Genomic DNA, 16239 nt, shown 5'->3' with positions numbered 1-16239 from the left:
GAGCTTTTGTGAACGCGGCACTGAACCTCCGGGTTCCATAGGCCATAGAGAGTTAGAGTTAGAGTTAAAAAGACATATTTCCTTAAAAGTTTTTAGACAACTGAATTAAAATTTTAGTTTGAAAATTTGTGAACATTAGGATTGTAGCTACGAACTATAGTCTACAGTCATTACTGGAATAAATTTAAACTTAAAACTAAATATTTAATTATTACAACCGACTAATATGTAACTCTAACAATTTCATACTTTAAACTTTAGACACAACTCATAACCTAAGATAATTAGTAGAAAACTATTGTAGTGCAGCTTGATTGACTGTTCAATTTGTAATTTTAATTTTAAAATTTTGAAATGTTTTTAAAACTTTTGTTGAAAATTTATTGATCAGTGTTAAAATTTTAGTTTGAAAATTTGTTGAAACTTGGAATTGTAATTAGAACTCATAATGTAAAGTCATTGGTGAATAAAATAGAACATGAAACCTGATAGGTAATTATTTACATCTGTTGATACTTAACAACAATAATTTGATACTTTGAACTTTAGGCACAACTCTTAGTCTAAGCTTATTAGTGGAAAGCTATCCATGGTGCAATTTGATTGGCTGAACATTTTGAAGTTTTTGACATTTTTTGTTTAAAATATTTTTGGTCTGTTTTAAAAGTTTTCTTTGAACCATCTTTGTTTAACTTTCCAGTTTTGCGCATTTTGCACTCATGAATATTTTTTTGAAATTTTTAAATTAAATTTTTAGTTTAAAAAGTCTTGTGTTCATTAAAATAAGTTTTAAAAAAAATAATTATCACTTTCAAATTTTATGTTTAAAATTTATAAAAGTTTTTGAAAACTTTAAATTTTTTGATTACTGTTATTAAATTTTGTTTCAACATCTGTCTTAAAATCTTTCGTTTGAAAATTTTACCGCTAATTGAAATTTTTTAAAAAAATATTGAATGTTTTACTTTGGAAATTGCTTGCACTTGTTGAAAGTTTTAAAAAATGTGTTTAGAAATTTCAGTTTGAAAATTTTGTGTAAAATCTTTTACTACCTAAAAATTTGTAACGTATTGAAAAATTTTAGAAGTGTAAGAAAAGGATCGAGAATGAAAAATACCACTAGGCTAAACGACGGATAGAAGGGGTTGATTATGAAAGAATTAATGGGATCATAATGAGATAGGAAACGGGAAACTTCCAAAACAAAAATTCACCAGATGTTGTCCACCCAAGAAGTTCATATGGTTTGGAAACAAAGCAGGAACCTTCGCACCAGAGGTGAGCGCTCTACGTTTTTTTTATTAAAATCTTTAATCTCTTTATTTTTTCTTCCCCATGGCTACTAGGCTCGATAGGGACGTCAATACTGAAGCATCGAGAAGAGTTAAGAACTGTCCATGCTCGTCAGAGGGGCTCGAATCCCCAATGAGCAGTGGCGCAAATGTCTTCAACATTGGAGGGGACAGGTAAGAATGTTCCATATTTTTTTATAGTTGTGTTCAAAATATTTATGAAGTTGAAAAAGAATGCTGTGGAGGATTAGGGCAGCAGAGTTGTCTCAACTTTGGGAGGCGGGCAGATTTGAGGTTCATTCTGAGTGGACATCAATTTCATCTCACTTTCCTTTGTGGCAACCGGACGCAAATCATCACATTTCTTCCCCAAAACACATTTCAAATCGGATTATTGGGAGGGCAGTGCCCCCAGTTCCAAGATTGGAGGGAACATGTCTCCCTCATCCCCCCCGGGATTTGCGCCAGAGCCAATCGCCTCACGATCGTCAGGTTAATATCTCAGACAGGGACGTACGCAGGGAATGGGCTTGAGGTTTTGACTTCCCAAAATCCCGACTTTTTTTTATATAAATTTAGTCTAATTTTATAGGTGATCTTACATATTTTAGTAAAACTCATCCTCATATTGAATTTGGACCCTCTGAAAAGATTTGAATCTCGCGTGTGCCTCAGACCTCCCCATTCTCCCAGCAAAACCTGAAATGTCGAGTTAGCAACATCGGCACTGTTGAGCCACCCCTTGCGTATGTCCCTATCCTTTGATCTTTAACCGAAAACAATCCCACTCTTTAATGTCATTTAATTTGCAATGACAATCTTTAATCTCACTTAATGTCAATTTAATTTGTGCTCCAACTTCTGTTGAGAGGCACAAATAATACAACATTAGTAGTAACAGACTGGATTGTTTCAAATTTTCCTTGCTGGGAGGGGAACAAGCTTCTTCACCGAAACAATAGTTTCATATTTTTTAATTAGTATACAATTGATTATGTATTATTTAAACTCAGGTTGGGCGATTAACCCAACCTGCCATTCCCCTCTATAGAACCGTGAGTTAAAGTGAACTGGATGTTATATTTCCTTTTCTTTTCTTTTTGTGATTTTAGTTGTATTCATGTAAAAAGAATGTACAACGGAAGTTAGTGTTGGAAGTATTATGGTTCCAATTTTAAGCGACGTGCACCGAAATTTAAGTAATTTCATCCCTCTTTTAGTGACTTTTTGTGTCAATGGTTTCGCAACGATGAGCGTGTTCCTCATACAGGCTGTTTCAAAGCAACACTGACGACGTTTGGAAGGTGATTTCTGACACCAAAAAACGACGAAAACTATAGACCAACTTGTGTACACAAATGCTTCCTTTCGGAGTTATAGGCTGCCGAAAACATGATAAAAAGAACTCTAAAGGTCCTTAGCTTCAAAACTATGGGACCTAGTGCAGTCAGGGCAAGACTTCACTTAGGAACTAATATGTGCACTATCAAAAAATACATGTTTCAGAATCCTAAGGTACTCACACATCAATTTTTTTAGAGGGAGTTTGACTACGAGCATATAAATCGAAGTAATCACCAAATATTTTTATAAAATGTATTGCGGAAGACCGCAGGATACTGAAACATGGATATTTGGGTAGGGCCCATACTAGTTCCTAAATAAAGTCTTAACTCGACTACGGTGAGTCCTATAGTCAGTGATGAAAATTTTCCGATTCATGAAAACATACTCCACTTATTCCTACGTCGTTGTTTAGCCATGATGGGAGGTGGAAAATTTTCTTCTATATTTTTCCGAAAAATTTTCCGTTCTTAACAAATATCAGTGATCAAGTAACAATTCCTCAGTATTCATAAAATAGATTGAATTCATGTATAGAAATGTTAAAAAGTGAAAGATCGTTTAAAGAATCAAAATTTTCATGGTTCAGACAATTTTCAGTACGATGTAGGAACAAGTGGAACAATTTTTCATGAATCGAAAAATTGTCTGTCTTGTACAGTGATGAAAATTTTCCGGAAAATTTTCTGATTCATACAAACATACCCCACTTATTCCTACGTCGTTGTTTAGCTGTGATGTGAGGTGGAAAATTTTCTTCTATATTTTTCCGGAAAAAATTTTCCGTTCTTAACAAATATCAGTGATCAAGTAACAATTCCTCAGCAATCATAAAATTGATTGAATTCATGTATAGAAATGTTAAAAAGTGAAAGATCGTTTAAAGAATCTGAAAATTTTCATGGCTCAGACAATTTTCAGTACTATGTAGGAACAAGTGAAACAATTTTTCATGAATCGAAATATCTTCTGTCTTGTATGGAAAAATTGAAGAACTTTTTTATGAGTCGGAAAATTTTCATCATTTTGAAGCAAAAAGTAAAACAACTTTTTGTGAATTGGAAAGTTTTTTTGCTCTGTAGAAAGAAGTGAAAGGAATTTTCATGGATCGGAAAATTTTCATCACGATGTAGAAACAAGTGAAAAAACTTTTCATAATTCGGACAATTTTGGATATTATGTATAGTGATGTTTGGTGAAAAATTTTTCACTATCTTTAACTGCACATTCAGCTATAAAATTCAATTTCTGTAGAGGAAAGTTAGACAGCAACAAATTATCATTTTCCAATTAACTTTCGGAAATCAGAAAATTTTCTAATATTTCAAGTTGGAAAGTAAAAATATACAGTGTTTCTCTCTCTCTCTCTCTCTCTCTCTGTGTGCGTGTGTGTGTGTGTGTGTGTTTGAAAAGTGCAGGGAACATACATCGAGTTCGTAGAGTACCAATATCCTATTCCAATATTTAAAATGTAACAATAAATAGAAAAGAAACCTTTTGAATTTATCAATTTCAGAAACAGAAAATTCCACTATTTCTTCACATGTAGGCCTGCCTATGTAATGAAATAACTACATAAAAGTTCCTTATGAAGATTATTTTTGTAACAGAAAATAAGAAAAAATGATTTTATTGTGTTTAACGCTCGTAAATCATAATTTCAATATTGGAATTTTGTATAATCAACATTTTAGAGCAGATATTTGTATTGTAAAACTACCATATAACTAACTAACTAACTCTATGGCCTACGGAACCCGGAGGTTCAGTACCGCGTTCACAAAAGCTCTCCACTGACTTCTATCCTTAGCTAATTGGATCCAGTTTCTACTTTGTATTCCTATCTTTGCGAGATCCATCTTAATATTATCCTCCCATCTGCGCCTAGGTCTTCCTAATGGTCGTTTTCCTATGGGTCTACCAGTCAAGACTTTTAAAGCGTTTCTACTTTCTTCCATTCTAGCTACATGACCTGCCCACCTAAGCCTCCTAGACTTGACGATCCTAACAATGTTGGGCAAACCGTATAAACTATGTAGTTCCTCGTTATGAAGCTTCCGCCATTCCCCATTCTCGTTCCTCTTGGGTCCGAATATTCTTCTCAGGATCCTGTTCTCAAATACTTTCAGTCTATGTTCTACCCTCAGAGTAAGCGACCATGTTTCGCAACCATACAGAACAGGCATGATTATCGTTTTATATATTTTAAGCTTCAAATTCCTCGACAGAATTCGCGACAACAAGAGATTTTGAACCGAATAGTAACACGAATTCCCTGCTTTTAGTCGACATTTAATTTCTTCGTGAATATGATTTTCGTCTGTTAATATTGATCCTAAATATTTGAAAGTATCCACTTTATCAAAAGTATTATTTAATATTTTAACGCCTCCACAATTTGCCGTATTACGGTCCCGACGCACTTCCATGTATTTAGTTTTCTCTGCATTTACTTCTAAACCCATGTCCCTGTAAGCGTTTAATAAGATCTCTGCATTTATTTCTACTGTTCTCCTATCATCCCCTATTAAATTTACATCATCAGCATATGCCATAACCTGGTGAATGCCGTTCAACTCTAGGCCCTGGTTGCTATCTTTGATTTTCCTTATGGCGTATTCCAGCACAAAGTTAAATAATAATGGCGACAACGCATCTCCTTGTTTCAGGCCATTTTCGACGTGGAAGCTCGTGGACAAAAATTTTCCTACCCGGACTTTACTTTGGGATTCACTTAAACATATCTTAATTAATCTAATTAGCTTTCTCGGTATTCCAAGTTCTGTAAGAACGTTGTATAATGTTTCTCTTCTAACCGAGTCGTAAGCCTTTCTAAAATCAATAAATAGTTGATGTACCGGGGTATTGTATTCCCACTTCTTTTCGAGTACTTGGCGAATGGTAAATATTTGGTCGATAGTTTATCGATTTCGTCTAAATCCGCACTGATAATCTCCAATAATTTGATCTGCGTATGGGGTCAATCTTGCTAACAGAATATTTGAAAGGATTTTATAGGATGTTGACAGAAGAGAAATGCCTCGATAATTATTACAGTCAGTTTTGTCGCCTTTCTTGTGAATTGGAACAATGATTGACTCTTTCCACTCTTGTGGCAATTCTTCCTTGTATAAAAATGTATTAGAAATAATGATGATTCGATAGAACAAGTGTATATATATATATACAAGGGCGGATACAAGGGAGACTATAGTAGCTATAGACCCCCTTTGGCCCTCAGATATACACTGGATAGAATGGACTTCAATCCTGTTTTACACTGGATAAAGCGGCAAACTATGGTTTTGCCCCTCCCTTGATCATATCCTGGATCCCCCACGATATATATATATATATATATATATATATATATATATATATATATATATATATATATATATATATATATATAAAGAAATAAAGAAATATTTTTTGTAAATTAAAATGAAATTACTTGTTGCTTTTATAACGCAGCGCTAATAGTGCAGCTTTTCATGTTTCTTTCATTATTTTATTGGAAGAACATCTACAAAAATAAGCTTCCTTATTAGTTATATTTCACTTTCCCTTCTGAATAAATATATGAATAAATAAATGTTTATTTCCAGAAGATGGTCAGTATGCTTTCATGAGTTACTTGAACTCAAAATTTGGGTAGTCAAAAATTTACAGTAGGCATTTTATATTATATATACTTATTTATAAGTATTGCAGTATGTAAATCTATAAAAGTCGTAAGCTATGAGAAAACCGTCTTATGCGTATTAAAGTGACGAAATCTAATATTGTAAGATCAAAGGTGGATTCTGAGGGAAGAACGCATTGAAGTTTCTGAAACATTTCTGAAATGAAGAATCGTTAGATTTTCACTTCTTGAAACTTTTTAAGACAATATTTATTACCAATAAATTTTACGGCTAAACAACGATGTAGGAATAAATGGAGTATGTTTTTAAGAATCGGAAAATATTCATGACTTTTAATAAATTGAAATTTTAAGTAATAGAATGGGATATTTGTACTCTACGAACTCGATGTATATGTCTATATAGTTGGTTTTGAGTTTAATGTCCCTTTCTGGAGCGAGACTATATAAGACGGGACCAACTGATTAACGTGGAATCCGAACTACATGAGCTCACGCTGGGAATCGAAACCAGGTCTTTCATGCCAAAGGTGCGTATGCTAACCGCGTAGCAACGAAGGAGCTCACAGAGGAAGAGAGAGATAGAAACACTGTAAAATTTTACTTTCCAACTTGAAATATTAGAAAAGTTTCCGGTTCCCGAAAGCTAATTGGAAAATTATGGTTTGTTGCTGACTAACTTTCCTCTAAAGAAATACAATTTTGTAGCTCTATGTGCAGTTAAATACAGTGGAAAATTTTCCACCTAACATCATTATACTATACATAATATCCAAAATTGTCCGGATTATGATAAGATTTTTCCACTTGTTTCCACACCGTGATAAAAATTTTCCTATCTATAAACGTTCCTTTCACTTGTTTCTACAAAGCAATAAATCTTTCCCATTCACAAAAAGTTGTTTTAATTTTGCTTCAAAATGAAAATTTTTCGACTCATAAAAAGTTCTTCAATTTTTCCATATAAGACAGAAAATATTTCGAATCATGAAAAATCGTTTAAATTGTTCCTACATAGTACTGAAAATTGTCTGAGTCATGAACATTTTCAGATTCTTCAAACGATCTTTCACTTTTTAACATTTCTATACATGAATTCCGTCAATTTTATGATTGCTGAGGAATTGTTACTTGATTACTGATATTTTTTTTAGAACGGAAAATTTTCCGGAAAAGTATAGTGGAAAATTTTCCGTATTGGAGCTATGAACCTTTAAAAGTCATTTTTTCATATTTTCGGCAGTCTGCAACTACAAAAGGAAGCATTTGTGCACTGAAGTTGGTCTTTTTGTCTTAGTGTCAGGAATCACCTCCTAAACGTTGTCGGTGTTGTTTTGAAACACCCTGTAGATATACGTTAGATATACAATACATATATAGCAAGGCACGGGTTTGTGTTTACTTGTGGCTTTCATTATGCAATATATTATTTTTTTCGTTATATAAGTACGTTCGCTACATATACATGAATCAACTAAGCCCGTAATTATAGAAACAGTTTCACAAGTCCAACAAAAATACGGCATCTTTAATTTATACGCCTGCTTGAAAGATTGCATTTCCTAATCTGAATACGTGAATACTATTACAACAGCGAAGTGTGAACGTAGTACATCCGAAATCACACGAATAAATAAATAAATAAGTTTGAAAACAAACATGCACAAAAAAGGCATATTGTTACTTACGCGATTAGCTAGGAAAGTTCGTTACAGTAGCGCTTGAGTTGTCATTTAATATGATTCGTCATTCTTTTGTTTTCTTTTCCACCAGCTAACACTTCCGTCAGATGCGACATCTATATGCTTTAAAGTGAAAGCTTGCAATGAATGCTCCTGCCATTTTTTTCTTTCCTCTGATGAAGAAAAAAGTGTGATTACTGAATTGAGGAATAAATAAATATAAGCTTTTCTCACCCGTTTCGTTTTAGCTAAAACACATTGATAAAGGGTATAATAAAATGATGCAAGTTAAACACCGTTTCTCATAATGCTTCCGGGCTTAGATATTCATTGTTTATTTGCTATTTTTTTCTTTTTGCAGCGTTGTGAACATTTTAAGAACATATTGAGGTTATATACAATCCTTTTTTGCTGTTCTTGCATTTAACATTCATTTCTTTTATTTACCATGAACAGCGATTACCCTGGCCTCCTGTGATTATTTAATTAAGTGTGAAGAGAGATACTGAATAAAACTTCCTACTCTGTGGCATACTCTGAACACAGAAAATTGGGAAGAAAGACGTGGAAAATGAGAATAACATATTTTAAACCCGCAGAGGCAATTTTCCGTCAACTACCAAGTAGCTTTTGCCTTTATTCATTCATTCATTCATTATTATTTGAGGCGCGGTGGCTCAGTGATAAATCGTTCACCTCTGGTACATGGGATACCTGGTTCGCTGGTTCGATCCCAGCTCGCCCTAAGTAAACCTTGTGCTGGACAAACAACGTGTGTGTGGGTTTTCTCTGGCTTCTTCTGTTTCATCCCATTTTCATCATTTCATTCATTTCTCATCATCACCGTCTCCTTTTGTCTAGCCAACATAAATGTGGGAAGTAAAGCTCAAAAATTTCATTTCTTCTTCTTCTTCTTCTTCTTCTTATTATTATTATTACTATTATTATTATTATTTGAACCTGTGCTCTCTACACAGCACATCATTCACATATGAACATGAATCTCCTTGTCATTCCTCATAATATCTGTACCGGTACATGTTTCTTTAGACACACAAGTAACGGGTGTCTTGATAAAAATCGGCAAGGAGCATCATAAAGGGGAAGTTTTTTCGATTATTTTTTCAATATCTCACAACGTTTGCAAGATTTGAGCCTACTTCCGGTTGGAGTTTTTAATTCATGTATGACCAGTGTTTTCTTTCTTCTTGCATGCAGTATGTAATAAGCAAATACATTATATACACAATTAATGTCCGTGATATATATGGTGTTCATTTGGCAAAACACTCTAAACAATAAAGATTAATCTTAGACTGAAGAAATGGTTATCCTTCGTTTTTCATTATTATTCAGCCATGAAAGAAACACCGGAAAGATATACTAACCCCGTATGCAAATGTGTGGTGTTGGAATGTATAACTCAAGGGATATGATGCTTTACTTTTTAAAATTTTTAATACTTCCAGTGTACCTCTAAAACATGTAATAAAGAGATAACGGATATTTCTATAAAAATACTAAATTACAACTGAACAATCTACACACAATTTGCAATCGATCAGTGAAAGCGGCATTTTTCTTCAGCTTGTGGCTTTCAAGATATCATTGTCAAAAGAATTGTTCACAAACATATAAACGTTCAAAAACAGATAAACTTTTCTAGACCACAAACATATAAACCTTACATTTTAATATATAGATTATTAATATATAGCATTTTAATATATTAGTTGTGGTGGTGCAGTGATCTGGAAGCGGCCTTGTTCTACTTTCCTTCCAAGTTCCAATGCGGTTATGAGGTTATGCGGATGCCTTTCTAAAATAGGAATGTGGTGTAATGTGGGAGGTAATAGTGTCTGGAGCATGCTACTGAGCTGACTGCATCATTTCCTTAAATGCGGAAATGTGGATTCTTACTCGAATAAATGGAAGTTATACGAGTAACGACATAGCAGAAATTTTAGGTTTATAATGGGTGGTTTCGGATAACTTCATTGGTTAATCGACGGTTTAGTCGTTCTTCATTGGTCATTCAATTCTCGATTGGTGCAGTGTTTCTTCTAGACATACTCTTGGGATAGCTTAAGAGCCTGACACGCTAAAAATAATACAAAATTTACCGTTTTTTTCGTTTTTGCTTATTTTTCATAAGTGAAAGGAGGTAATGAAATGCAACTTACCACAATCATGGATAATGTTATTCTACAACAGAAAATATGAACCTAAAGAATTTTCAGTGTTGCCATACATAGAAATTACCGTGTTTTCTCTGTTTCTGAGGCTTTTCTGAGTGCAAGTGCACTTTCCCTTCCCTTCCTTGTTCATGATGGGGTATTTAAAATACTTAAAATCGTGGCTTTTAAGATTTGTTCTTTCTCGAAAAAGGGGGGGACACATGATGCTATTGCACGGGGTGGAAATTTGCCTAGGGCCAATCCTGAGTGCAACACCTTTTGTTTTAAAATTATTAATTTTGTCCTAATATAATTACACATCGTTTCTCATCTTCTTACCAAACAGGAGAAACCGTAAAATGTGTTACGTTCATTTGGAGACTTATACGTCACAGTTTTGTGTCACGATTTTGTGTCATTCATAGATGCCCGCATTTCCCCACTTTCCTCTATAGCTTTACTTAAAGCGATGTCTTCATTATTTTACATATGAATATGTGTTTATGCAGCCTGATTGTGTGTTTTATTGTTACACGGGGATCCGAAACTAGGCTTGTTTAGAATTGAATACTCACAAAAGGAGGTTAATGACTGCTTCTATGAACCTGGATTCGACCTCACACATCCTTGAATTTACCGACACAATAATATGTGAGAGTACATCAAGCCACATTCAGTAGCTGTAACTCGTGCACGAAAAACACATCCTGATACCGAAGGATAATACATGTTTTGTTGGTCAATTTCGTTGTTTTGGCTTCCAGTCACCTTCAGTGACAAGGTAGTCATGAAATATTTTGGAGTCTGGACATTGTGTAATTAGAATTAAAACAAGCTTTGAAACTAAGATTAAGGAATCACTTATGATGTACTAACACCTGGAATCCAATCAAGGTAAGTGCACTAAAATTTCTAGTTTTCGTTCGTTTTATTTTATTTAAGAACATAATAATTCCAGATAAAAAGACAATAAGAAGATTATGTTCCAGATAAGAACATAATAATTACACCTGAACGTCAGTTTACACTGAAATATCTATCTATTTGATAATAAATAGAGCAACCCAAAAGCATAAAAAGTATAATATCAATTTAGACATATGGTTGGTACCTTAAACTGGTTGTGGTCTTCTAAAGGTCCAGAAGAAACTAATTTCAAAAGCATAATAAAGCATAATTTTAGAAAATAAAGCATAAACCATAATTTAAAATATATAGCACAATTCTTGGACAATTCTATTTAACTGCAAGTTTAACATGTTGTATTTAATATTTTTCAAAACCAATATTTACAATGCAAAATCATTGAGAACATAACAATGCAACAATGAAAAGCTTATTTTTATTTCTGTAAATTTTTCGGTGTAATCCTCTGATGTGGAGAAAAGAAAAAAAAAGAAAACTTTCCGCCAACAATGAACAGTGCACAAGAGCTCCACACTATATTGTTATGTGCACCTCGTGAACTTGAGCACTTTCTGTACTTTTTGGTGGCATCTTTTACTTTCCCTTTCTGTATATATGCACCTCTAAGGCGCACACAAGTGATAGAAAAAACTGACTCAAATAAAGCATACCTCTTTACAGTGCATTAAGTTGAAAGTTCATTAAATATGAAACAAACCGGTTACATAAAATATTAATAAATAGATCAAGATGTTTAGATTATTTAATGTATAGTAAATATTCTACATTATATACGATTAATGTAAAACAGTGATTGAAATTAACAATAAAGCATAATAAAGCATAAATTGGAAAAAAAATAAAGCATAATATGGGTTGCTCTAATAATAACCTAACGCAATAATAATAATAATAATAATAATATCTACGTAATAAGAAGAAATATTGACAAGAGCGGACCTGAATTAATGCGCTAAAATCACATCGTAGTGCAGAGTTATATTTAGCTTCAAAATTACGTAAAGGTACGGGTGTATGTGACATTTCGTTACGTAACTTTAGGAAGGATATAGAATAGAGAACGTTGAACTATTGAAAGTCTAGGTCATGTGTTTGTGTGAATGAAACTCGGAACAAACAATGACAGTTTACGAGCTCCTGCAACAGAGAAAGAACTCAAAAAGATGAGAAATACAGCATATAACTAATTTACCGAAATCTTGTGTTAGGTTAAATAATAAAGCTTCCGGGAAGTATTTTTTTTTTAAAAACATAACTGTACAACATACATACTCGTTTTTATGTGATAAATAAAGGGGCTTGAGCCGGCTCAGCTTCTCCTAGTCACGCCACTGAACGAAATGCAATATCAGATAGTTTGTCTTGGAATAGGAAGATCCCTTGTAATAGGAATTTTAGTTGTTCCTTCTCTGGTGCAACAGAACAACTTGATGTTTCCAGTACCTTCATATTATGATAAACCTATTCCACGCCTCAACACAATCAGCGATTATTTCTCTTTCAATCACTTCTCTCACTCGTTTGTGAAAAGATAATCAAAAACAGATCTTTCAATTTTTTGCTCCATTTATAAACTCGTCACAACACGGCTTGTTGCCAGGAAAATCTTGTATTAATAATTTATCTGTTCTTCTGTCCGATGCTGTGGACAGCATCTCAGAAAATCCTCAACTCGACATTTTGTATTTCGACCTGGCTAAGGCTTTTGATTCCCTTCCACATCATGTTCTTATATACAAACTCAGTTCTAAATTCAATTTACATGGTAAATTGCTTAGTCTTCTGGAAACCTATCTCAGTAATAGGACACAACGAGTTTCAGTTTCAGGTTACTTTTCTGATTTTATTCCCGTAACTTCTGGAGTTCCTCAAGGCAGTGTTCTAGGTCCACTTCTATTCCTATTACACATGGACGATCTGCCTCCTTTGTTCATAAACAGCTCTACGAATATTCTTCTATTTGCTGGTGATTGTAAACTCTAGAGACAAGTTAAGACAGAGTACGATGCTCTTGCTCTTCAGCATGATGATTCAATTCTTCTCAATTGGTGTAACTCTTGGAAACTTAGTTTAAACATCGAAAAATGTGCTTCTCTTACGATTTCTCTGAAAAAGGAACCTATAAAACACATTTACAAAATTGGCCATAAGAACATAAATCCTGTCACCTCTTTCAGAGATCTTGGTATTATCATTGACAGTAAGCTTACTTTTGCGGATCATATAAACACAATATCTTGTACTGCTATGAGAAAACTGAGACTCCTTTATCGCTTCACTGATATAAAAAAAATCCTAATTCCTTAAGCTTGTTCTATAAGTCATATGTTGCTCCCATTATTGAGTACTTGTTCTCCTATCTGGTCTATGGCCTGTCCTACTCATTAAAAAAAAAAAATAAATTCCGTAATTAATTTCCTTTTAGTCACTGTATCCTACCGAGTACCTGACCTCCAAACACTTCCAAAAAATGACGTTTTACAGTCCCTCAATATCAAACCTCCCCTAGTGAGAAACAAGATTTCTGACCTAATATTTTTGCAAAAAATGTAAATGGCCACATATCATATGAACAGTTGTTAAATCAGATCAATTTTCGCGTACCCGCTAGAACAACACGGTCTAGTGATCTCTTTTACACTCGAGCGGCGAGAGTTAATATTGTCCAAAGGTCCCTTCTAAACCGAATTGCCAGTACCTATAATCAGTTACCAGAAACTGTAGACGTTTTTTTTCAAGTGAGTATACTTTCAGATCATCTATAAATAAACTATTTTTGTAATGTCGCTGTTGTGTTGTACCATCTTGACCTCAAATTGTTATTAAATTGTTGTTATCATTGTTAAAATGTTTCAGTGTAAAATGGCCTAGTGCTGTGTCTGAAACCTGTTATGAATAAATAAAATAATAAATAATAGCAGCACGAGGCGGCAAGTTCCGAGGGGCGGCAAAATGTGTCATAACTGTATTATTTAAAATAAATATTTCTTGTTTGAAACAGAATTCATGGCGATATAAGCGAACCTTCTGTTTGAATACTACATTCATAAATCATGTTTAGGTCGCATTAGTTTAAGATCAAATGGACAGTGCTAAAGCAAATGGTCAAACAAATCCCAGCATGAATTGCTTAATTATTGTCAAATACAAGAACTCAATTCTCGAACAGTAGCATACACTTGCTCCATTTAGTTAGTTATCACAGTTTTGATACGAAAACTAGTCTTTTCTTTGTCACAAACAAGTTCCTTATCATTGAAGCTGGAAACAAGTTTCTTTAAAAAATATTTTTGAGAGTTGTATAGAAGGAAAATCAAGAAATAAAGATAAAATAGCTATTTGCATTGGGATTGCAAACTGATATATTGAGATTGAAGCTCGATATTGAATTCTATATAAGAGGATTATCATTTTTGCTCTGCAAGTATGTTTACTTTATCTTTCACTAACATAATAGACTATTATTTAAACAAGAGAGTTTATGGGTTTGTATAGTTTAGCCTTTTTGAATGTGAGTAGTCTTTCTTTCCCCTTCGTTGTTCATGATGGACCAACATACTCAAAATCGTCGCTCTTAAGATTTGTTCTTTCTGGAGAAAGGGGCGGTAAATGATGTTATTGTACTGGGCGGCAAATAGCCTAGGATCGGTCCTGGATATCTACTACGTATTTGACGATTGCAAATGAAAGTTACTGACTTTCGAATATAGCTTATTATGACCCTCTATACGTACACAGAGTAAGGGTGCCGATCCTGCGCTGGTCAGAGGGGGGCCCGGGCCCCCCAAAGCTCATGTGGACCCCCTATTGTATTTATGAATATACAATATTTGGCATAATTTGAATGCAATTTGTCTTAAAATCCTCATATATATACCTTCTGCATCTGAATGCCCTCCCCCAAATTTACAGAGAAATCGGCGCCCTTGACACAGAGGTATTCTTAAACGGTCCTAATAAGTCCCGACAAACACGTAGATTTGCCGAACTGTTTTACAGCGTATATTAACGAGCTGAAATGGTTCATAAAATATAGTATTTCTATTTGCTGAAATGGCAATAAATTTGAAGAATCACATTTGTATACGGCTGTAACGAAACAACAACAATTTGATTTTGCTTAAACGTAAAAATGTAGTGTTTATTTACACTCAATTTTCTAAAGATTCAATGTGAAATCCCCCAGAAACACGAATTTTGAGTGAGTGTTGTTACACCTCATCCCTACTTACAAAGGTTCCCTCCTGAGAGCACTTTATTTAATACGGGTTTCAGCCGCAACCTGAAACAAAACAAAACACACAAAGTTGTCGATTGAGCTTAAGCCGACCAATTTATGCTTTATACTGTACTTTTTTTTTTTTTTTAATTTACAAGAAAAGAACAAGAGAACTTCGAACTCCACAGTGTTTTTCTTCTAGTTCCTTCATTCTCTCATAGATGGCAGAAACGTACAATTAGGAGTTTGATCATTTATGTTTGGTAGCAGTTCTAGTTCAAGACAGAGGGAACCAGGGTCATTTAAAACATAAATTCACAGTTCTAGCTATACAACATTCAATTGCTTTCTAGATATCGGTTACTGATTACTAAATAACGAATAGTTAATACAACAATCAATAGAACAATTTCAGGTTTTTCCAGGAGTAGGAGGGTGCAAGATAGTCTCCCAATAAATCAGCGTCACCGTTTCCTTAAGAATCATCCATTTTAATCGCGGAGGTATAAAGAAAAAGTTTTTATTTGTTCTGCAGTGTTATTGTTCATATGCATAAGCGTGTTTAAAGCTGAGGATGAAGCTTATTGTCGTATGAGTTAGCTCTATCAAGTTAAACTTGGTTTCCATGCAGATAATTTATAGGGGCTTGTGGTGTTGGAGGAAGATGGAAAATATAAAATGCACACATAAGTTGAGAAGCATATGCTAGTTGATAAAGTGCATAGTAATATAATAATCTTACCTTCCTCCTACTCCTTCTGGAAAAACCTAAAATGGAGTTATTGATTGAAACTGGAATGAAGCTCTAAAAGATTAGTTAAAAAAAACAAAAAACAACAACAACAACGTAAGGACTTCTGCATCCATGGAAGCGCTAAACACGAATAGAATATGGCCGTGCATGCTTCATACAAACTATGCTTTAACATGCCGACCATTCATTTAAATACCA

General features: G+C 33.9%; 1 protein-coding gene across 2 annotated transcripts in view; it reads left to right on the top strand.

Moving 5' to 3' along the window:
- Window positions 1-1410: 1410 nt before the first annotated feature.
- The window catches only part of LOC145672933 (very long chain fatty acid elongase AAEL008004-like), a 58698-nt gene continuing 43869 nt past the window's right edge, over window positions 1411-16239 (top strand). The window contains exon 1 of one of the 2 annotated variants that reach the window (XM_081742155.1): window positions 1411-1466. In XM_081742155.1, coding sequence (XP_081598281.1) covers window positions 1426-1466 — 41 coding nt within the window. In that variant the 5' untranslated portion in view covers window positions 1411-1425. Of the gene's footprint in view, window positions 1467-10901; window positions 11036-16239 lie in introns of those variants that run through there. The other variant, XM_081742158.1, reaches the window with a different exon arrangement.

This window comes from Thermobia domestica, chromosome 16 (genome assembly GCF_964235325.1).
Source record: "Thermobia domestica chromosome 16, izTheDome1.hap1.1, whole genome shotgun sequence".
In the NCBI taxonomy this organism is placed as follows: domain Eukaryota; kingdom Metazoa; phylum Arthropoda; class Insecta; order Zygentoma; family Lepismatidae; genus Thermobia; species Thermobia domestica.
This window is presented reverse-complemented; position numbering and strand designations above follow the sequence as displayed.